At 37.4% G+C, this 25577-nt stretch overlaps 1 protein-coding gene across 1 annotated transcript in view; it reads right to left on the bottom strand.

The window, feature by feature from the left end:
• HDAC9 (histone deacetylase 9) overlaps window positions 1-25577 on the bottom strand; it is a 284421-nt gene that overhangs the window by 60194 nt on the left and 198650 nt on the right. Inside the window, exons 20-21 of the mRNA XM_063303735.1 lie at window positions 19147-19266; window positions 18724-18821 (exon numbers count right to left, since the gene is read on the bottom strand). Of these exons, the coding sequence (XP_063159805.1) occupies window positions 18724-18821; window positions 19147-19266 (218 nt within the window). The remainder of the gene's footprint in view (window positions 1-18723; window positions 18822-19146; window positions 19267-25577) is intronic.

Genomic DNA, 25577 nt, shown 5'->3' with positions numbered 1-25577 from the left:
CCCGGTGAGGTGGGTTGGGCTGAGAGAGAATGACTGGCCCAAGGTCACCCATCCAGCTTTCATGCCTAAGGCGGGACTAGAACTCTCAGTCTCCTGGTTTCTAGGCCAGCACCTGAACCACTGCATGAATCTGACTCTCTGAATGGCCACTGAATGCCTTTGGAATGCTTATAAGGATGGCAGAAGGGGAGAGCCCTTCTCTACAGCTGCTCCCTACCAGGTGGCATATAAGGCGTGGTACCTATAATCCCACAGGGAGCAGACATCCATCTAAAACAGTAGCCATTTACACCCCACACTTCTCTGAATCTGCTAAGCTCCCTTTTAAAACCATCTAAACTGGTAGTCATTGCTACAGGTGATAACAGCAAATTCCACTATTTAATTGTGCATTGGGCAAAGAAGAATTTCGTTATCTCTAAATCTCCTTACATTTCATTTTAATGGATCACCCTAACTTAGCTTTGTTCCCTGACTGGGTACTTTACTTTGTTCTTAGTGCTTAAACGTGCTTAGGCTGCTGCTAGATTTACCACACAGCAAATCCAACCTTTTATTTTGTCCCTAGTATGGGCCAATTAGTTATTTCGACATGTATTAAAAAAAACCTATCTTTGTTATGATTGATTGTTCTTAAAACAATCAAGTATAAAAATAAAAAAAATCTGCAAATATACAGTATATGTTTCATTACTAATACATCTGTGTACCTAACTGATCTAAGCCACAGGCACAACCATCTTTAAAAGTTCTTGTGTGGAACCAGGTTTTAGAAATCAACCAAAAAGAAAGAAGTAATGAAGGACTGAGCCAGCTAACAACAGTTAGAACTCTTTCAGTTATTAAATACACAAAAAGCTTTAGTTCTATGAACTATTTAAATTAAATTACATGGAATTTAAATGTAAATTGAATCAAATTCCATTTTTGTTCTTCATTACAGTGGCTCAACCCATTGGCTGAGGTAGTATGGCCCCCCAGCATGCCATTCAAAGGTGAAATGGAGCCCCAGTGAAAATCTGTTAAAGGACACTTTTCTGTCTTGAAGGCATTCTATATTTAAAAGGTTTCCCAGTCTAACTCAAATTAAAATATATAGAATATAAAGAAATAAAAGCAGGGGCAGAAATTAATTCATGATCCATGCAAGATAAAATGTATGGTAGGTTTCTATTCAAATTATGCGACTATAAATGGTTTTTTAGTTGCCCTACCAATGAATACTCTGCAACTCATAGATGAATTCAAGTTTTATTTTTCTTATTTTGTTATTCTCTGGAGTATAGAAAAGTACAGTGAAGACATTTAATCTTCGTTGCTGTTTTTTTTCTTTGTTTCTCTGATAGAAAAAGAGCTAGTTTCTTCCCAAGCAATATTCTATTTTATTTCACATTCAGTTTTGGAAGTTACTCCCCCAAGCCAATTTTTTATTTTAGGCTCTTCCCCCTGTGCTTTTTTTCATCATTGCCCTTACTTGAAGTAACATTCATATGATTCAAATCAGAACAGGCCTGTTCATTGGAATGATGTCTCAATAAGAAGCAAGCTATGCTATTGAGATGGTTGTTCTTATGTTCTTAATGCTAGTTTTGACCTTGTTAACACATATGTGTGAGTCTTCACACAGAAAGTCAAATAAATAAAGACATGTGCTAGTGCCTGTTCTGGTTTTATTACCTATTTTACCTTTAAGTCACATTAGCTACCATTTGTTTTGTGAGCACTGTCCCCACTCTCTCCTATTATTTCATGTTCATTGTAGTGAGCAAAGCAAAAATATATTTTTTTTCTTTGATCTTCTGTATCTCACTCACATAAAGTAATCTTTGTGAGTTCAAAGACTGTCTGAAAAAAAAGTTACTTTGAAATGATTACTAGCATTTCCTTTGTCATGTTTTCAGAATCTCTGTTAATAAATGAATTTCAGAGCTGAAAATGACTGAATTAAGCTAAAGCATATTGGAGCACATATTGTACTAAACTATGGTTTGATTTATCAGAGTTGTTTGGATTCACACATAACAGTATGCAACAAACCATGGTTTTAGAAACCACAACAAATAGTTTACACAAGACACATTACGCCAAAAGTGATCAACTGATATTATAGTTTAGTATAATAATATCAGTAATCGAACATAGTGGAACTTCCAAAGAAAATTGCATAGGTTTGAACTGTCAGTCTTTATTCTATTTTTGCTTTTAGTTTTAATAGACTGATTATGAAACTTGCTGTAAAAATGCTAACCTTTGTCTCACAGAAGTTTAAGTGTAAACTGCAAGCTCTTTACAAACAGTAAGAGTTTTCAGTACCTACTGTAATAGTGAATCTGAATCCAATCTGAATCCAAATTAATGTGGTTATACCAATCCCATAGAAACTGTTCCAAGTCCAACATCTTTCATAAATTGATAAATGCCAAATTTTTAGGATATAGTTCAGCATCACATTAATTTCTTTAAATCTTAAACCTTGAATTTTTAAACCTTTTTAAACCTTATTCATAGGGCTGCATCACTTGATTCCAACCACAATCCTTAAAGTTTCTGTTTTATCATCTAATACAAAACCATATTTTAGTTCAAGATGAGCAATTTTTCATGAGTCAGAGTCCATAGCTCAACCTCCCAAACTGCCAATGGACTAGAAATGACTCTGTAGCATTTTAAAACAGATTTTGGGCTTGGAGGTCAAGGATAAGAATTGGAGCAGGCCTTAGGCTCCCATTCCCTTCTTTCATTTGCCATTTTTTAAACATCTCATTAAAATTTGGCCATTTTGCTACCAAGTGTTGATGATGTGATCTCGGGGTCCTTCAGGCACTGGAGACCTGAGGATGAGAATGCATGCAGTTAATGGCACAGGTGGCTACCCCTGCCTTAGGCCTTCTGAGACCTGGATATGCCCTGAATAAATTAAGCTTTTATTAATGAGAAAGGGAGACACATTTCTCAAGTTTGTTCCTTCCTCGTGTAGTGCAAATCAAAGTATAGTTGAGGCCAACATACTTCCAGCTGAAGTCTTTTTCCCCCCTTAGAATAAATAAGTCAACTTTTGGGAAGGAAAAGCAACTGTGGAAGGATACCAACATTATCAGCAAAAAAGTGTTGCATAGCTATTCCATTGTCCTCTTAATAGATTTTTTGTGTGTGTGGTGTGAAGATGAACTTGTTATAGAATAACTGCATAATGAAACCCACGTATAAAAGCTTCCAGGCACTGATTTATTTATTTTTAAAGCAAACCATCATCCCCAGCACCATTTTTAGGATATTTCCATCATCCCCAGCACCATTTTTAGGATATTTCCATCATCCCCAGCACCATTTTTAGGATATTTCTACACTAGGCATGTACTATGATACAACAAGCTTTGGTTTCCTCCATTTTTGGAGGGCATCATGAATAAGACATTTTCCTTCCATGCCTTGCTTCTTCATCTTCTATTCTCTGCCCCCACCCTCCAAATTCAGAGATTAAACACAATGGAATAAGCTATCCATAGGTAGCAAACATCCATCCAAAGCAGTAGCCATTTATAACCCACACTTCTATGAATTTGCCACCCAGTGTTTCTCAACCTTGGAAACTTTAAGATGTGTGGACTTCAACTCCCAGAATTCCCCAGCCACTGGTATAATCCTTTCCTCCTATTCTACCTGTACCATTATAGTACTAAACATTTTTTTTAAAAAAATCCACCATCCATATTTAGGTCTAAAAAAGGGGAAGAGGCTTTCCACTTGGCTACCTAATGTTGTTTGAATTCTAGAACCTGGAAACATAGTTACTATTTCTGTTTACAACCTGTAGCAAAACAGCAATATCTGGATGCAGCCTCCATTTTTTAACCCTCAAAATGACAGGAACTGCATTGTTTCTTATTTTCCTGTGAGGTTCCTCCATGCTTTTGTTTTTAAATGCTTTATTAAACTAACCCTAGAGGTTCAAGTAACAACTAAAAGGTCTCCAACTTTATAAAAAGAATGAGTGTAGGATTAAAGTATGGTCATTACTGTTGATAGACCTTATACAGTAATCCTTTTTGCAAATGTTGGTAGATAACATCTACCTGTGCTACAGAAACTCTTACAGAACTGTGTTTTCACAGAACACCTTGGTTTTACTCTTATTACACTTAAAGATATCATGGCAGATATAAGAGAACCAATTTGGCAGTGGGGGGTTCCCCAGGATGTACTGTTGTCCTCTCTAATTTCCTATTCAGAAAAAATATTAATAGTAATATCCTATTTTAATACACCTTAACTTTTGGTATCTGATTAATTAGCTCTTTGTTGGAATCCCATCTCTAAAAATAAAGGCTTTCTTCACAAATCACAGGCAAACAAAATGTTTTGAAATGTAATCACTTAAAAAAAATAATAATAGAAATTTGACTTCTGTGTTGTTAGGAATGTCCACACATAGCCTAGTGAAATTCAACACTGGTAAATGATCTGACTACCTCAAAGTGAAGTTTTTGCCTTCCTACAGTGGCCTTTCACCCTGCCCTTTCCTCCAATCTGAGGAGAGCTGATGTTGATGGAACATATAATGGCTCCTTTCCTGTGTAGTAAAGTCAGCAATAAAGCTTAGTAATTAAGGTGACCGGGGAGGCCCGGCCCAGCAGGCCAGTGGTGTGGCGAACACTTTTAGAACTTCAAACAATATCAAAGTCATTGAGAAATGGGCCTAGTTCAGGACTGGTTTGAATTAAGGCTCACTTCCACAGCACTTTTCAAATCCAAGCTCAAAGAAGAAAGCCAAGGCCTTCTGGATTTCATTAGAGCCAATTATCTTATCTGTTTCATCTCAGCCTGACCCTAAGGCTGGCAAACAGCTATTCAGTGCATTTGGTTGTTTGAGAAAGCCTCCAGCCAGCCAATGGCCTAAGGTACTGATAATTAAAACATTGTTGTCCCCTGCCTCTTGTGATTAAATATTTTCAAGCTTTTGTAAATAATTTTTCCTTTCTTTGCCCCAAGCCTCAAAGGTCCAATACGTACGGCAATTTACTTGGCCTGTTAGAAAATAGTGTGAGAAAGAAGGCTACAAGAGAAATGGAAGGGGAATGTTGAGATTTATCCTACCTTCCGAACATGACATTCAATGCATTTCTGATATTATGTTCTGTTTTTGTTTGACATGATGGGTCGCATGTTGCAGATGCCCATCCATTATCTCCCAAAACTGCAATGGATTGTATGAGGTCTGGCAGCAAAACGCTCAGAGATTTTTAGGGTGGGATACAGTAGCCAGCTTAATTTGAAAAGATCTGAAGTTTGAGCAGAATAAAAAGAAAAAAAAAAGAATATACAGCATAATGAGCATCAAAAACCTCCCCAAAATCATTCCCCAAATGGGGAATTTTATTTGAAAACATAATTTGCATTTCAACATTTCATCTTCTTCAGTGCCAAAACACTTTGTCTCACTTTTTTGGAAATATTTTTTATATGAGCTATCACATTTGGAATAGAAAGCAAAATGTCTGAACAAATTGGATACATTGCATTTCCTTAAAAATGCTTCAAATGTCTCCATCATTTTATACAATAGCTTCAGGAACTGAAAGTTCCCAATCCCATTTTATATTGCAAGGCAACACTTTTTTATTTTTATTTTTAAGTGTATATCTTGCCTTTCTGTTGATCTGCCACTCAAGTTGTTATACATTATACGTTATAAAATCTACAAGTAAAAAATCATAATTGCTGAAGAGTTACCTCTTTATCCAGGTCTTGGATTCCCATCAATGTGTTTGTTGCTGAATATTAGGTAGGGCTTTATAGTTTCTTTTTATTTTAGTATGGTAACTTGGCTGGGTGGTTTTTTTATGATGAGAAGAATACAGTTAAAATCAATAGTTGGTTCTTTCCTCAGTTTCATTTAATATCAAGAACTTTTCTAGTAAGCTTCTTGGGAAGATGTACTTAATAAACAGCCATAGCCTAGGTTTAAACTACATAACACGCAAGCCAGAAAGTAGATAATTTTCAGGTATCATATTTAAAAACCTGAAACAGTGAGGGAATATGCTGTTATGTTTAAAAAGCAACTTTTAGAGACCAGCTTGAACCTAATGAAAGCAATACATGAAGCTATTTCCACCTCAGCTCTTTAACTACAGAAGTGTCATGACACAATTTCTATTTGTTTTGTGCTTTGTCAGTATCTCTAAAGTCATGTTACAAAAGTGGGGGGGGGCAGGACCCACTTGCAGGGATCAATGGTTTTATGGTTTTATGCAAAAAAGGGGCACTTTTTTGCATTCTTGTTTTGAGTCACTATACCTAAATTCAGCACAAATTATAGAATATGCTACAAAATGGTGGAATGCTTGGCTGCATCTAGGACCACCGCCACAATCTGGTGTGCAAATTGGATGCCACACAAGGATGCTCCATAAGAAGGGGCACCAGTTGGAAGTTTTAAAAAAAAATTAAAAGCCACATAGAAACAATGGCACCTGGCATGGTTATATAGAAAGAGACAGCCCAAGAAAGAAGAGATACAATATTCTGAATATTAAAAAAGATGTTGGGGGGGTGTCGCTAAGTGGTATTCTGCACAAGGATGCCTTGTATACCAGCAGCAGCCCTGGCTCCACCCATTCTCAGGGATTCTAAGCAGCCCCCCCCCATGTGCACTTTTTGCATCCTTGTCCTGAGTCAGTACACCTAATTTCAGCACAAGTGGAACCTAGGATGTTTCCATCATTTGTGCTTCTTCAAATCAGATATGAGCCTTCCCTAACTTTGTTCACTCTAGGTGTGTTGGGCTTCAAGACAGCATGCTGGCTGGGGATTATGGGAATTGAAATCCAACACCTGAGGAAGGCTGGTCTTCCTCCTTACTTTTAGGACAGGCTTATCTTGCATGTGTGTGTGTTAAAATGATCATAATTCCAAAAATGTGCAATTAAGTATGTGCAAACCATTTTTTAAAAGGAGCCTGTCAGAAAGCAGGAGCTAGAATTTTAATTTAGAAGAATCCTTTTCCTGAAAGGTAGTGGTAGCGGAAGAGAAAAAGTGAAAATTTTAAAAAATGAAGGTGGTTATCAGGGATTAACAAGTGAGATCTGTAACAAAATGACAACACAGCTAGTTTTGCCTTTTAACTCTTAGGTGTCCCCCCCCCACCCTTTTTTTAATTTCTGCAAAGTTTGGTGCTTACTACCTAAATGACATAAAGTAGATATTTAAAAGAAAGACATAACTGCTGCAGTGTTGTTTTGTTTTGTTTTGTTTTGTTTTGTTTTGTTTTGTTTTGTTTTGTTTTGTTTTGTTTTGTTTTGTTTTGTTTTGTTTTGTTTTGTTTTGGAAGTGACCCCTTCCTTCTCAAAATGGATAATAAAACATCTATGAATGGAAAGCAGTTAAACAATATAAGTATAAAGCACTGGGGTGCAATGCTATAAATTTTACACACGTTCACAGAAAAGATCATTTTATACATGTTTCACAGCAAAGATCATTAGCTGATTTTACAGACTGGAATATACTGTATTATAGTAAGAGCATTTCAAATCAGAAGTGAGCAACTAAAAGTTATTGGGCCCAGCCATGGGACAACAATAGAGGATTCTATACACAAGGAGGCAGGGGTGTCCTTATCACTAAAAAACCTGTTCAGTTTAATATCCACTTTAGCAAAACAGTATTCCAGACCAATTTCTTTTTCCTAGAAATTAAAAATAATGTAGAAAATGTTGTAACCATTTATGCTCACACTACTCACATGGGAATTGTGTATGCATTTATCCCTGATTTGTGTAATTGTAAGTTGTGCAATACTTTTTTCCATGTATGCCTCTGCTTTCATTCTCTGACTCATCTTTTGTGCTTTCTGAAACTTTGAAGTATAATGAGTCATTCAGAATGCTTTTAGGTGTTGAATAAAGCTTTCTTCTCCCCTCCACCTTAGATTTTTCCATTCTTTCCTCTAAACAGAAATATCTTTAATCCGTTGGACATTGACATAAAAGAGGTCCAAAATTAAGACATGCACTGATAGCATGCAGCATCTCATGCTGCCAAAATATTCAAAGAGATCAGAGATTCTTGCTCAGCAGAATAAAATAAACCAATTGTTATCATGGAAGTGCCACATAAATCCTTCTACTTTTCTAGGGCAAGTTCTTTCTTAAAGGCCCCCTTTCAGAGTTTCTCACTAGCTACTATAAAGCAGCTGGTACTTTTCATGGCTTCAGACAAGTCTCTGGAGTAGAAGGTCCTCTAAAGTGAAAAAATGCAACAGATAATTTTTCAGCAGTGTGCCTCTCATTTATGACTTTAGATAATGGTATGCTGGTAAATGCTTAACAACTGGGTCTGCCAGCTCCATTGCCACCGCCAGGCTGTGCCACTAGCCTCCAGACAGTTGATCAGTGAGCTAGGCACTGTGGCTGAGCTCTGCTCTCAACCGGCTCACAAAATTCCAGAAAATTTAACAATTTGCTCTGGTGAACCGGTACAAGCTGGCTCCAGCACACTACAGATTTTAGGGCACAGTACAGTATCAACCCTTTGGGCAAGTCATGTTAAGAAAATAAACTGTGTTGTAAAATGTTTAAATCATGCAAGCAAAAGAAATTGATATATAAAGCAAGTGAGGCCATGAATTGTTTTATCTCCTCATCACTTTTCCACCCTGATTACACCATATGAGAACAAACTTGGAAGCCAGGACAAGTTTGGAGAGAATCTGATGATCCTAGAGCTCTGGGAAATATATTCTGGCAATTGCTGCCTTCTGTTCATTTTCAAACACAATATCCTGCTCTGACACAGTTCTCCTTTTTTTAAAAAAAGGCCAATACTTTCTGGCTTACTATTGTCACTGTTGTCATGAAGACACCAAGCTATTCTGTTTCTCAAATGTCATCTTGAAAATATTCTCCAATTCATTTTTATAATATTGCAGAGCAATATTTTCTTCCACTGGCAGAAAACAGAAAAAAGAAACTCAATGGTTGCTTTAAAACATGCAGCATCTTTTATATTTGCTGATCAGAAATGGACTGAGATTAGTCGTTGAGATTGGGACTAGCATTAGATTTAGCTGACAGGCCTTTAAATATGGAAAAGTTAATCTCTGTACAGATGACCAAGATCTGAGCGAGACTTAAACGGTTCATTGCCTGTTCCCCCTCCCCTCCCAATAGGATTTTAATTGTAGGGAATGATATGTGTTGTACAGATTTGAACAAGCCCACTGCTGTCATGAAGGTAGACTTAAAAGGAGTAGAATGAGGAACATGCATTTTCAGGAACATACCCATGGGAGATATCCAGGAAGAGGGGAGGAATTAATAAGCAAGAATTGGAATGCAAAGGCCTGAGCTGGCACTGAATTATTGGACATGGAGCCAGTTCTTTGTAGCATGAACTAGCATTGGTGATTCTGAAGGTACAAGGCCATGTTTTGGACCACCATGAGACAGTGGACCAGGCACCCAGCTTAGCAGAAGAAGCCAAAGCCAAGAGAACAAGCAAATAAGGGATCAGGCCCAGAAATAAACTGTATGACTTAAGAACATGTTCACTTGTGAGTAAAGGCTTATTAAGAGTTAAGGCCCTTTTGCTGTCAAGAAGGAAATCCTTGCAGATGGCCTTATGAATGAAAGCTGAGGCCTGGATGGGGTCCCAGAAGCAGCAGTGCACAAGGGGTGCTCATTATTTTAAAAGGGTTCTCGCTCTTTGTGTAAATGTGTATGTAGGTACAGTATGTTTTAAAATAGCTAAAGAGTCAGAAAATTGAACAGTCTCATTGCACAATACAACAACATGTTTTAACTAATATGTTGCAAGCAAAAAACAACAACAAGCAGGAGCAGCTTCTTCTGCTGAGGCCATTACTTAGGAGTTCCCAGTGGACTGTGAGCTAACAGCTTGGGATCTTTTATTTCACCCAGAAGGTGGCCATGGCTGTAAAAACAGCATTCACTTTCAGCTTCTTACACCAGCAACCTACTCAGGGGTATTTTGTAATATATACAGTACAAGAAAATGGCCTCTTCTGGAGGCCCAGATCAAGGTGAATTTATTCCTGGAAAGATATAAAAAATCCAAAGAGTGAATCATGGCATTTTTTAAAAGCAGATTAGGAATATCCATGACTAATCTGAAGCTTCACATCCTTCTGGACCACACATTGGAGAAAAAAGGAACTGGCTTCTTCACTTAATGTTCAGGAGATTGTTCCCTTGAGCAATGGGAAAGCATAAGTAGAACAGATACTAATGCAGAAGTGAAGTGGTAAACCACTTTTTTCCAGCCTTGGCAAATCCTAGATGTGCGGACTTCAACTTCTATCATTCTCTGCAGTGAATAACCTGGCTGGAAATTCAGGGAGTTGAAGTCCAATAATTGAAATTTGTCAAACTGGGAAACATCAGGGTAGATAATTCAGCTATAAATTTGTCTTTCAGATCAGCAACTAAAGTTAGATTGGTGGAGTTAGATTTTTCAACTATTTCAAATTACTCTTCCAAGTTGTCATTTCCTTATGGCAGAGGAAATGCCAGCCCTGTGAAATTTTGGGTTGAAGGGTAGCATATAAAATGAAAAATAAATAAAACAATAATAATAATAATAATAATAATAATAATAATAATAATAATGCCCTAATTGGGCAAAGGAAATTTGTTATTATCACAAAGGGTTACTATTACAATAGTAATAGTGTGTAAATATAAAGTTGAAATATTCTGAGAGAAACTTAGGATGAAGCGCTAATCAATTAGTAATGTTTGTTTGTGTGTGTGCTTCTATATATGCTTATTCATTTAAACACCACTAAATCTCCCAAGTTTTATTCATTTATTACCAGATCCTTCCTAGAGATGGCTGAAACTGTCAGACAGTTTCCCTCATACAATTCTTAAAATAAAACCTTTTTCTTTGACAAAACATATGCCGATTTAATTTTTTTAAAAATCCCACCTCTCACATCTGTACTAGCTAGATTCTATTGTGTAGATATAGTTCCATATTGGATGTGCTTGTCCTATAGCCGTGCAATCTGCAGGGAAGTTTAAAAAACGGTACAGTAGTGCATGTAAAAATGGGCATGGCTCCAATCATGCACCTACCATCTTGACTTTTTGACACACATGCAACCCTCCACACACATACAGATGCCCCTGCTCTGTTGGAATTGAAACCCAAGCTTTGAAGATTAATCATCCAAAGGCTTCCTCATGCATGGACAAATCTTAGCCTCATTTTCACGTTCTTATTTTTAATGTCAGTGTAAGCCTAAGAAAGTTGCCAGTTTTGACAAGTTTTCAATATCAAATGGAGCATGCTTCAGATCCATCCCTAACTATTTCAGACTGAGCTATTTTTATTTAACAACATTGTACTACAAATTTGTGCTGGGCTTACTAGATTCTATTTAAGCTTCACCTATGAACTGGCAGATTCCTCCAGACCTTGGCAGAATACTGGGTGTCCCAGAAGTAATAGGACAGTCACTGAAATAAATATCAGTTACTACAGTTTTATTATTTATACTGTGGAGTTCTTGGTGCTCTCTGAGCTTGGTTGTTTGCTTGCAGACATTTCCTTACCCAACTAAGGTAACATTATCAGTGTGATTTATAAATCATTATTTACACAATCGTTATTTACAAATTATTACTATTACGACTATCAGTATTATTATATCCTGCACATTTATAGTTATTTTTTATTTTAAAAAATCTCATTTAGTGCCGAAGTTTGATTGCCTATTAGTTCTGGGACAACCTGTAAATTCAAGCTCTCACTTCAATTACTTTTGGGCAAAAACATCTGTATGTCTTGTATCTGCAAGTTACCTTTACAGCTGCTTTCTTCCCATTTCCCAGTCCCAATCCCCAAAGTTAAGAATTTAGCTTTGGGCCTTAAAGGAGGAAACAGTAAACAGTAAACAGATAGTCTAAAGGATGGGAACCAAGTCTAGAAACCTGAATGTGAAAAAGATACTATTCTACAAGTTGTAGATGATGCTTATTAAAATGTGGTGATTTTTTTAGACGGAATATTTATGAAACCCCATTAGGTTTGGAAGATAAATTTATTTACTTTGCTTTGGAATGGGAAATTCTCCTGCTGTGAGTTTTGAAGCCAGCTCTTGCATGGAAATTCAGTTATTAAGTATCTAAATTGTTCCAAATTTTGCAGTGCAATTGGCCAGTTCTGTATATATTTGTGAAAATTATGTAATAAAATGCATTATGTTAGGGAAAATTACAGAAACTGTGTATATGAGGCAAAATTGCAAAGAAGAAAATGCTTGAGAAATGTACATTAAAGCATTTATTGAGAACTTTAAAACAAAAGACTTAAGTTCAATGAATTCAGGTAGACAGATTTGCAAAAATGAGAAACCGAGAGAACCAAAATTAACATACCTACCCTTCCCTACTCAGAATGGCATGTAAATGGCTGAATTCCTTTTTTGGGCTCCTCTGAACTGTCAGATGCCGTACTAGCAGTGTTTCTGATGCACAGAGCTTTTCTCTGCCCCATCTTGGGTCTCCTGAATGGTTTCCTCTGCAGGAATGAAGTGGCTTTTTAAAATCTAAAGTCTGCTATTCCTGTACTTCGACCTGTATGGATTTTACTCCTTTAAAATGGACAAGTACTAATTACTTTTTTTGTTTTTTGTTTAGTAAGTGTCAAGTAACAAACATCCTCTTGTTCTTTCATGCAAAGGTTAAAATTCGGGGTGTGTGAAGCTCACTAAAGAAATTCCATTGATAATTCTATTTTCCTGCCTCCCCAGACAAATTTATGCAGAAAATCCATTGCCCAAAGCTAAATTCCATTTGAGCCTCAAACCTTTACTGCTTTTTCAATTGTTCTTTCAAATTCAGATGCACAGATATTCCAGCACAATCATTTTTGCACTAGGGATATACCGACATAAACCTAAACTCATGACATAGTGGTACAAGAATTTGCAGACAGGAGCCCAGACTTATAAACTCCTGCTTCTCCAACGCTTTTTCTCTTCCCTTAAACATTAGCACTTCAAGTAAGGGTTCCATTTCTAGGTGAAATACTAAACAAGCATGAATGCTGAGCTTGCGCATTTCCTTCCCCCCACCCCACACCTTTGTCCCTCTTTGCTGTATTGTATCCCATGTTTAGAACTTTCCAGTCGGTGTTTTTCAATAGACAATAATTTATTACTATTCTTTTTGCAGCAGCATAACACATGGTTAGTTGGTATTTGGTAGGCTGCGAAATTATGATTTGCCATTAAGTCAGGTTTAGAAACCTCCAATCACTATATAAAAGAGAACGGGAAGGGAGGGAAGGAGGGAGGGGACACACAGGCCTGGAGCTCATTTCCATACTGCTAACCATGGCTATGCATTAGCTCTGAGATATTAATTCTACTGTGGTATGTATTTTGTAGTTTTGAAATGATTTAATAATTCGTCCTGGTTAGAGAAGTGTTGACACAATGTGTCAGATGTGGCAATAAATTATGCAAGGTAGTAATTGATTTCACTGTAAGATCTCTCTTTTTTTGAACATTGTGTGAAAGAGTTAAGTAATTCAAAATGAAAATATATTTCAAGATAACAAATTTCCATTTTTTTCTGCTATGAAACCAAAAATAACAGAGTTATCCCTTTATAAATTTGAGACAGATTTGAAAAGACAACTCAGATTTTGATTATTTTCTACTAAATTTTTAGAACACTCTTCTTTAACAAAACCATCTTTTTGGCAGGCATTCCTGGATATTGACCTAAGTAGTACAGTATGCCCATCAGTGGTCTGTCTGACCAAAACCAAAACTAAGCTTCAGCCATCCCATATATATTTCAGCAACCATATCTATAGTGTTTTGACCATCTACAATTTTTTTCTGCTTTTTGTTTGCCCAGTATTCCCTAAGTAATTTGAGATTTGGGGAGACTTGACTTGGCTTCAAATGAAAGGGGGGGGGGAAGTCACAGTCACTTTAGCCAAAATGGACTAAGCAATGTAAATTATAACTGACATAAATGTAGGATTATTCTTTTACTTGCTTCCAAAAATATTTGATTCAAGTTATCAACCAAGTAGGCTGATTTCTGATGACATCCCAGGTGACATCCCAGGGCCACCAGATATGTTAGGTGTCCCTGATGAGCAGTTTGAATGATACCTCATTAGAATATTCTGATGTCATAAACCACTTTCAAAGTCCCCACAAAAGCCTCTGAAGTTGTTTCACCTTGGATCCTGAAATTCTCTCCACAATTTTCTTTTCCACCAATAGGAAGAGTTCTGAGAGTCCTTTTGTACACAGCTGTTGTGTGAAGAACAACAGTACACAGTTCAAGAGCCAATGTGGTGTAGTGGTTATGGTGTTAGTTTAGTAGCAGAGAGACTCCATTTCCATTCTCTGAAATCTACCTTCAGCCATGAACCTTCACTGGGTGACTTGGGACCAGTAACATTCTCAACTCCCATGTATGCCCCCTTGAGCTTTTGGGAGAAAGATGAAATACAATCTAAGTACTAATAACAATGTACTACAAACATTTAAGCATTCTTAGATTAAAAGGATTCAGGCTGTATTGGAAATAATCCATAGACTGATACCTGTATTAAATTACCTCGGAATATAATTCTACTTCTTCACGATGATATGCCATCAGCAGCTGTGAGGATTTTTCTGATAGTAGCATGGTTGTGTACTTAGTCAAAGATTTTTAATATTACACCCTTATTCAGTATCTGAGGTTGACTGTAAACCAAGAATTTAGGAGGTGAGAGAAGCTGAGTAACAGCACCAAACCATTGAAATACTGCTTTTAAAAACTATACAAAGATCTTGGCAAAGGATTAATGGAGGTATTAGAATAGTTCCATTTGAGGTTTACCAGTTTTGACAGCATATTTTTAAGTAATTGAATCTTTGACTAGGTGTTTGCCATGATAGGCAAATTACGTACATGAGATCAAAACCCATTTCACAGAAACAATGCAAGGTTGTGACTTCATGCTTCCTTCCACCACCCCAAGTTTGGCATTAAGTGTCAATTTCAGGTGTGTTATGTCTGAATGCAAAACCATCTCAACACTGTGCATTCACAGACCACCCAAGAGTGTTGAGATGGGAGGGAGAAAAAGCAGGGTTTATAGATTTTGTGGTATATTAGCAATGCCATGAAGGTATGCATTAGATATACTGTAACATTTAAAGCTATAAGTTATGATAGTGGCCAGAGCAAAAAATTGTGGGTTCCACTGTTAGTTGGAAAAGTTGGAAGTTAACTGTTGCTAACTTAGCCTGAGATTCCTGACCAAAGCTGAGCATCTTGCCCAGCTCTGACAAGTATGACCGCATCAAGAACTTGGAACTGTGGAGCCCTTGGTGCTCTTTGAACCTTGCTGTTTTCTTGCAGATGTTTCATTGCTTCAGTTGGACTGAAGATATTGCCTAGTCTGGCAATGAAACGTCTGCAAGAAAACAACAAGGCTCAGAGAATACCAAGGACTCCACAGTTCAACCCTGAGCTACAAATATTTGCTTCGATTGGTACTTTGAACTGCATTAGTCAAAACCTGAGATGTATTGCTGCACTAACAGAAAAGTGCACAAGAGAAGAGACAAATTTCCTACTTTATATTATGTGGAATTGGGAGTAGGGTAAGGTTCACAAAAAGGAAATATTTAAAGCAAACTTCCACAACTTGGTATCTTCCTATGTGTTAAATTCACACACATGGGTTATATGCCTATACATGCCTGTTCAGAATCTTCTAGTGCTTAAGAATTTCTTATTTTCTTATTTATTTATTTAAATGTATTAGCCTCTCAACTGCAATGCACTCTTCACTATAGTCTCATCCCATGTGAACATGCAGGACTCGGTGCAGTTCCCACTGATCCCCTTTAATTCCTGAAACCAACACAGTAAATCCTGAGAGGAGTGTTGGTTTCCCTGAGTTGCTTGTGGTCAGTCACTGATAGGTGGGGGAATAGAGTTGCAGAACCTTCTATGATATGAACCTGGAGGAACAGTGTGGAAGTATCATGTCTCTAAGAGGCTCATTTGGGTCAGGTGAAATACGGCACAAACGTCGAGACCAGATAACCCACCCAAGGGACAATTGTTCATATAGATTGATAAAGAAAATAATACCTTGTACAAAAATGTGCAATATCATGTGAGCACACCTGGCCTACCATGACTAAACCAAAGGGCAAAATGCAGAACTGATACATAAAGTCATCCACTATAAAATGGAGGAAGGGGTGGTGATAGTACTGCCACTATATGAAAGTAAGCCTTTTGTAAATCAATAGATGTAAATCATATTCCCCATTGTAAGAGGGGGTGGATAATAGAAACTATTCTAAAGTGAGAGTGTTTCCATATGAATTTATGGTAACAAAGATACCTTGTAAGTCTATGGCCACCATCCTTCTTAGGGTCAGTAAAATACAACAAATAAAAACTGGGAGTGCAGTCCCTAAAGGGGGGGGGGTGTTCAATTGCCATTTCCTGCAAAATAAAATGGACTTTCCGGCAGGGCCTTCTGACAGATCACTGGGGGGTTAGCCTGGAATTGTGGTAAGTGTGGCAAACCTGGAGAACAATAGACAAAACCTACCGATTATTAGGAATTGGGGCCTATAAAGCTAGAAAACAAGCTAACCAGTCTCGAAATGGATCACACATATTGTAGTTGAAGATGCCACCTGAGGGCTTGAGGCTATTGTGTGGGACAGGAGGGCAGATGCCACCAAGAAGAGGTCCTAGTCAGAGGGCAGTATGAATGCTGCATTGGAAAAGCTGCTTATCTATAGTTGGGATAGGAGGACGACCACACAGAAGCACAAGAAGAAGAAAAAAATGGATAAATGTACTGCAGTTGCATACAACATCTGCATCCTATCTAGGGTATAAGTTGTCGTTGTCATCATCATCATCATCATCATCATCATGGTCTCTGATTCCACAGTGACTGGCCAGTGGAATGGAGCCACAGATGATGACCAAAGATGATTGAAGTCACTAGAAATTAGCTGCCCAATCAGCTGACAAGCTTTGTTAGTTCCTGCTGAGTAACTTCATAGCAACATGGCAGCACACACACTCATACACATGGCACTCCTCCATTTATGAAGCTTATTGGATCCCTGCCCATTCCAACAGGTTTGTTGAAAGGATGAGGTAAGGAGTGGGGCTACAAGGAACCTGGATTCTCCTGTAATCCCACGATGATCATCTATCCCCCGCCTTCATGATTTGTGCATCAATGCCTAGAAGATTGCAAATAGGCTGTCCACAAGCATATAACCGATGTGTTTCAATCACAGAGATCAAAGTGAAGAACCTACATAGAAGTCAATTAATTTATTGTATGTAGATGTGGAAGGAGCACTAGCTTTATAGTCACCTGCCAAAATTATCATGCAAGGTACACTTGTGACCCACACTTCGTGATTCGGCAGGAAAGCCTATATAAGATGTGAGCCACTCCCTAATTATAGTGCAGTGGTCAGGTCAGTCTACTATAACAATAACAAAACCCTATTTACCAAATACATGGTTTTTTTAGTAAGATCTTTAGTTATGTAAGAAGAGCATTTCCACAACTTACCCACAACAATGCATTAAACAACCAAAGACAGAGAAGAATCTTGCTGGCATTGATTACACTGTTGCCTGAGAATGGTCCTGACCAACGGGGCTGCCTGGGACCCCAAAAACATACAGATTAATATGCAGAGGAACCCTTTATAGGTGACTGAGTTCACTACATGGACATTTTGAGCAAAGTTGTCCAAATATGTGATGGACAAGCAGAATCTTACATTTTCTGCCTATGTTTCACTTACACCTGGTGGTCAATCAGTAAAGCCAACTAAAGCACCTCTTCATTCTATAGTTTTATATCTATTTATTTTCAGATCCTTGCACCTCAATCTGAAATAAAAGATTCCATGGAAACCAAAGGGATTTGCTTCCATATATATTTGCTTAGTACTCAGCAAGTGGCAGCTGACTTAGTGGAAAACTAAACTTATTGGAAAACTAAGCAATGTAAGACCTGTTTAGAATTAGGATGGGAGACCACAGAGACCTGAAGGTTGCAGACTAGACTTGAAGGTCAAAACTAACCCAGAAGAAGGTGGTGATGAACTATTTCCTCACTTTGGCCAAGAAACTTGCCTGGTGCTGTTTGTGAAGTCACCAGGAGTTCAAAAAGGCAATGGTGACCTTTTTAATTGGTTGGTAATAATATCACTATGAAAGAGTGGATTTCCAAAGGCAGTAATAATGAAGCAAATTGCAGGGAAATCACCGGAATCTGTAATAAAATATGTTTACATTGACAGGTTCTCTCTCTCTCTTTTTCTGTGTGACCATTCGTTCCTTGGCTTTGAAAACGCTTATGAATCAGTTTATAGGAAGAAACAACCCTCCTCCAGCGATCTGTTTCAGGCACCAAATGAACATATTCTGTCTTGTGGGTGGCCAGCAATATTAACACTGAGTTTTGTAAAATAAAATAAATAATAAAATAAATAATAAAATAAAATAAAATAAAATAAAAAAGAGATCTCCAGATACTACATAATAAGAGATGTTTCCTTCAAGCCAGTTCCACCATGGGTCATTTTTATGATGGTCAAGGCCGCTGCATTCAAACTCTGGTAGATCTCAGCCTGTTACTTCTATTTGGCACTTTCAAGAAGAAACAGGAACCAACCTGTATGCGGTGAGGTACTCCACATCTCCCATGGGGGGATCTAGGCCACCTGTCCAAGCAATATTTATATTAAAACCTTCACCAGGGCCACTTCCAACCTAGAAGGAGGAGGGGGAAGGAGGGGGAAGTGCCAGAGGGAGGGTGGAGAGGAAAGGCAGAAGGTGAATCAAAATAAGAAAACACACAAAAATGTCCTTTTGAAACCAGCATCAAAGAGCATGTCAAGTCAACCTGGCCCCACTTGACAAGGACTGTTCTGGGTTATGCACTTGTTCTACCCTGTCCCCACTCCCAGTGGGCCATTTGGTAATCTAGTGCAATTTAAAGCACCAGTGGAGGATGAGAAAATTAGGGGTAATCATGCAATGCAATTACCTGAAAAGATACAAATAAAAAATGGGGCTGTAGAGAAATAAACCTAACCTCATTTGGGGCACCGCTGCCAGGGAAGAAGTTGCCTTCATCATAGCGATGGAGGGAGACATACAGGATGCTGGGGTCAGAATAAAAAGCCTGCTGTGTACCGTTGCCATGGTGAACATCCTAAAAGGGAAAGAAAACAGATGACAAATGCAATCATGTCCACGCAAATGTGGTGAGAGCCCTTTGCTTTCTTTTCTTCTCCTTCTCCTCTCTTTCAGTCTTGGTCTTCCTCCCTCCCTCCCTCCCTCCCTCCCTCCCTCCTTCTTTCCTTCCTTCCTTTTTTCTCTCCCCTTTCCACCCGCCCTTCACCACCCCAAACTTCCTGAACTTTCAGGCAAATTACTCTTTAATAAACTCATTTTTTAAACTGGCTTCTAAAAATCAGGAAACCACAGTGAGCATGCCCTTGAGACTCCAGATGAGCAGTCATTGAGAAATCCCAGTCCTTTTGTACAATTAGATATTATACACCGGCCCTTTGTACTCCTTGTCTTGGTGATGGAATCTAGCATCCTGTTTTATGGAGGAATTTTATGACTTATTAACTGCCAACAGTTCATAACCCCTCAGGCTTAATTAACTTGGTCTCATTGGCTTTTAAAAAAAGGGGCACAGGCAAAACTTGAAAATACAAACCGATATTTTGCAAAGGGATCTATGGACTATAGAGCACTCCAGCAGTCTTTGTTTTTGTTTTTTGCCATTTTTGAAGAACACTAAAATGTTCATGCATTCACTGATTTGCCAAATTCTACTACTGAGGTCAAAGGGTTTGCAACCAGCTGAGTAAATTGGCTTCCTTGAAACATTCAGTTCAGTTAGCAATCCCTCAGCAGCAAGATCCACATCAAAAGGGAACCCAGATGCAGAAAGGACTTCATACTTCATGTTCATAAAATCATGATGTGCAGTTGATGTGTAAGAATATGATCTCATTAGCTTCAAGCAGCCTGAGCTTCCAAAGGCCACAAAGGCCATTCATTTAGTATGATATGAGCTGGCAGGACACTTGATGAACGACTAAATTATGTTAATACTCTGACCAAGAATTATATGCACAATCCTGTGTACCTTATGTGCAGCTACTACATGCTTACTAATTATTTGCAGCACTAATTTCTTTAGCACTTTTAAACAGTAAGGCTTACCATGGTTCCTTAAATTAATTTTCATTGGAAAAGCATGGAACTGCCTGACAGGGAAGTGTGGAACAGCAGTGAACAGAAGAGTCAAACTCTTTTTAAGCCATAATGGTTTTGGAAATGAAGCCACTAGAAACGTTATGCCTCTTGCAAGGCTGCCACCTGATTTGAGGAAAAACCTGGGCAGCAATGTTGCCAACAACACACTAATGCTCTGCCATTCCCAACCTGAAGGGCTCAAAGTAAATTTACCATGAGGTAGAGGACTGGGCATTAAGGATAAATGGGAATAGGTGGCACTAGAGAACTGCAATGATGATAGGTAGTGTTTATCTTGACTCCAGTTGCCTTCATTTTCCCAGATTGTTCTGGATATTATCATAGTGTAAGTTGAGAGTAGGACCCAGTGACAATTGGAACAGTGGCTGTTTGGCCCAGTGTTTGTCATTCCACAGAAACATTTTTAAAAGGGAAAAGGGATGCCAGAGTGAACTGTAGTGTGCCCTTTAATCTTTTATGACATCAAAGCTATTGTTGATTTGCATAATATGTACCTGCATCAGTATTAATAATACAATTAAGTCCATTTGCATGAGCAGCCCTCCTCCTCAAAGTGCTGAGACTATCACTATCTCAAAAAGGCTTAGCATGACTCCTTTAAGGGTCCTCCTTCTCATCCCTGCGCACATTGCATGCACAGCCACTTCCTTTTCCACTAGTGCTGGCAGAAGTGTTGTTGGTACCTGCACATTCAAGGATATACAAATCGGGATAACCTTCAAAACAGCTGCATCAAGTCTTCCAGAGTACATGCTGCCTCAGTGCTTTGAGGAATGGTACTTTGCACAAGCTTAATAAGTATTTACCACCACACTGAAGCTATAAAAAAAACACCAGGCAATGAAATATCTGAGAGCTGCCCAATCCAAGAACAATTGTTCAATAAGAATGGTGGAGACCAAGTTGGGCCCACTCTTTTGTTCAGAGCAGCTGATTGTCATGGACTTGTTTCAGGGACTTGTTTTGTCCCTGCCTTACCCACCTTCATAAGTTCTTCTTAACTTGCTTCTTAGACCATGCCAGCCCATATAATTTCCCACTGAGCTGGAAAGAAGCCAGTTGCTATTCTTATTTCTTGTTGATTTTATTTATTAATTGTGTATCTTGCTTTTCTACAAAAGTTGCATTCCAGATGGCTAATATCATAATGCAATAAAAATGAAGCTAAAACATTACATGTCATGCCCTTAAACACCCAGATTAAAACACTTCATAGCAATAAATAAGGTCTCTCAGGAGACGGAAACATACTTATAATTCAACTAAAATCCCCAAAGCCTATTTTGAATAAATATATCTTTGCTTGCTGATGGAGTTCTGAGAGCAATTACCAACAAGGCCTTCTCTTGTATTCTTTCCTTATAGGCCCATGACAGTGGCAAGACTCAGAGAAGACTTCCTCAGAGAAGCTCAAAAGTCAGTCTGGCTCACATGTAAGTAAATAGAAACTGGAATGAACACATCTTCTAAATATGTGGAAATCAAAACATATCAGTGAAATGAGTGGTGCAACATGGAGAGTGTGTGTTCTCAGGCTACTTTGTAATTAATTGAGTGTGGTACTGCTTCTGAAAAATGCCTAATGTGATAGAAACTTTTCTATAAATCTCAAATAAATAAATACAAAGCCATTTGCCATTTTACCATGCTAAGAATATCTCTATTCCTTCCTAACTATGTATGTATGTGTCTCTCTGTGTAAATAAATAGATATATAAGGATCTGACGGTCTGTCTGTCTGTCTAAACAAAGACCTGTCTTCATTTACTTTGGGATATAAATGGGTAGTCCTATTTATAGATGAAGAAAATCTTGAACTAGATCATGTTTTCTGCTGAAGAGCTTCCCAGAGGTCTGTATTGCATTTATGGGATGTTATTTATCTCTTATTGCCCAATCATCTCCAAGTTAACTACTTTGTTCATATGGTTTTTTTTTCTGGGTTGTTTTAAAAGGCAGAATGATCTTGACTTAGAATAGTAATTTACTTTTGGGACTGGTGATTTAATATACCAGATTCTTGTGCACAATAACATTTGAGAGATGGCTAACTCAAAGGAGTCCAAAAAGATTAAGGAAAAGAAGCTAAAATATTTAAACTGTAATGTAATTATAATTTACAAACAGCATTTTAGAAGCTCTTTATTCCTGTTTCTGCATTCATACAACATACTCAATATGATTTAATACTAATGATTAAGGAATTCACTACAGAAGGTACAACGAATGACACAATCTTCCTTTGTTTTTGTTATGATCCTGGCATCTATTACAGTGGCTGGTAACTAGCATTTCCAGATATATGTGCATGCGTGCGTGTGTGTGCACATACAATAACAAAATGAAGCCAGTAGAGAACACTGTGGATGTGGCAGGGCAAGGGGAAGATGGCTGTTTCTTGGAGTGCTAAGAGTTGCTGAATCTTAAACTATTAACTTTTCTTAGCAGGGAAAGAAGTCATTGCAGTTAACAGCTTTTCACCTAAGTATTGACTGTTTCTAGGTTTGGCTAACGTAAACTAAACCACAGGATGGCTTAGTCCTGTATGGCAGCAAAATCAGTATGGCAGCAAAATCATATTCAGTGCTTTGGGTAGTTTTCCAAAGCTGAAAGTCCAGAACCTTAATCAGTTTACTGAACAAAAACACTTCTCTTTTATGCATGGCTGTATAGATTTTACAAGGCCACACACCAAGTGAAAAAGGGAGTGAGTGACCTAGAATTCTTTGGTCTCTCTCTTGATATAATTAAATGTATTCTATTCTGGTGTGGATATGGGTCTTCCAAATAATGAAATCTGAATATGCTAGCTATCTACTGATGGCCCAAGCCAACATTCAGGTTTAGTGATTTGGGGGTAATAGCAAGCTAGAGTTAATAATCCTGTGGGATGTTTCATGAATTTATAATGTTACTAGATTCTTACTGATAAATTCATATTAATGCTAATGTAGGATTATGTGATTTCAAGGAAAACAGCTCATGTGAAAGTAAAACAGCAAAATACATTTTAATTGTAAAATTTATTAAGAGCTTATTAGTTAATTCAGGTAACCTAATCCTGAGCAACTGCAATAGTTAATGCTGCATGTGATCACTATACCATCATCATCAAGTTTATCATTTTAAGATTTTCAAATATAAGGAAGACAAATGAAGTCTGGCTGTATCATTACTATGAATTTGTGGGTCACCTAGTCTTTAAAATGCCCATTCTTGCAACTCCTAATTGACATGGGCCATCAAAGATTTATTACAAGGGCAGAAATCAGTCCATACAATTAAAAAATGTGCCTGACCAAAAAGGCCACCTTGCAGAATATAGACACAAATGTACTACCTGGATGCTAGTTAAAAGATACTAATTTGTTCATATTTATAGTGCTTTTTAGGTATTTATTGCTTTTTAAACTTGTTGTAAGCTGCCCAGAGTCACTTGTAAAAGTGAGATGGGTGGCTATATAAATGAGACAAATAAATAAATAAATAAATGATTCAGAAATGTAATGGAGCTCACCTGGGACCTGCTAAGAGCGGAAACACTCAAAAGTGTTATAGTCTTTGGTTTCATATGAACATCTTCTGCTTCAATTAATACACATTATCTTCATTCAATTTGTTCTATTACTAATTTAAAAACCAATATCACCCATCTAATTACTATAGAGGAAGACATGTAGTATAGTCTTTCCAACTTGGAGTATTTCAGATAAATTGGACTAAGTTTCCATAATCCATAGCCACCACAGCAGACAGATAGTTTGGGGAAGACTGCTTAGATTATGGCTTGCAAATTTCCATTATTTGACACATTGAATGAATTTTTGGAATGCTTCTGCATTTTCATCTAAAGAAAGAATTGTGATTTCCTGCTCTTTCCTATTATTTTGGTGGCTCAGCAACAACCAATATCTCCATGGCATTATATCACATCATTGGATCCTGATGTATAGTTATATTCAGATTACTTCATACTTGGTTATAAACTCCACCCTATTTGCTAAATTGCATCTATATTTTCATAAAATGCAAAAGAATACTGTACATATCTGAGATACAGGCAATGTCACCGAAAATTATACTGTTTTCAGAAAAATGTCAACAAATAATCTAATAAGGGTTTGTTAGAATTTGCTATACTCTACTGTGACAAGGTATTATCAAGTGGATATGAAACTACTTCTAAAGAGTAGTTTGTTCCTCTACTAAGCTTTCCTATTGTGATCTATTACTATCACAAGACATTGTGTTGGCTAGAAGACTTCATATTTTTACAGGGAAGTATTTAATGCAGAGACTCTCTTAGCAGCAGAGAGCAATACTGGCTCAAGAAGTCCCTCACTGCAATTTCATGCTTTGTGGACAGATAGTAAATTATGTCTAAGTTCAGCATGTCTGTAAATGCTATCCCAGTGTGAAAGGATTAATAGATCTTTCCATAGGGGATGACATTTCCATATATGTAGAGTCATATTTACTAGATTCACCTTATACTGTATCCTCATAGACTTCACTTTGTGCTGACAAAATCTACTAATTAATTGTGGAAGGATGATATTAAGTTGGATTACATTTTGAACAGAGCTAGCCTGAACATTCAACTATGCAGAAAATTGATGCATTCTTGGTATAGATTAATAAAACTGTCATTTTTAGTTTCCCTCAGTTTCTCTTTTTTCCAGATTTAAGTATGGTTCAATCCATATACACACCAGTTTGATGATTATTTTTTTTAAAAAGTTAAAAAAATTAATACATCATTTTGTTATATATGTATTCTGCAAAAAAATTCTAATTAAAAATATTGCATATTGTTGCATTATTACCTTAACTTTGCACATTGCTTTTGCACATTATTTTCATGCATGCATTTTGTATACTTTCCTCTAAAGTTTGTACCTTGTATTTATTATTATTTTTAATTTGAAAACTGCATGTAGATGACATTTCACATATTAATTTATAAAACTAAGTAAATTCACATCAAAAAGTAAGATGATTTTTTTTCACGTTTATAATATTGGTTTCATACAGACAGTCATCCTTCTGTTCAGGAACATCAAGGTAGCTTACACAGAACAGAAGTGTTTGCAAAGTCAGTGTGCCACTTCAGAATTCTGCTAAAAAATAAGGGGTTACCGATAAGGATATAGCTATTACAGATAGCCTTTGCCATTGCCTTCTCTGTCCCTGCACCTGCCCTGTGGAACAGTATTCCCCTGGAAATAT

The sequence above is a fragment of the Candoia aspera genome, chromosome 4 (assembly GCF_035149785.1).
Source record: "Candoia aspera isolate rCanAsp1 chromosome 4, rCanAsp1.hap2, whole genome shotgun sequence".
Lineage (NCBI taxonomy): Eukaryota > Metazoa > Chordata > Lepidosauria > Squamata > Boidae > Candoia > Candoia aspera.
This window is presented reverse-complemented; position numbering and strand designations above follow the sequence as displayed.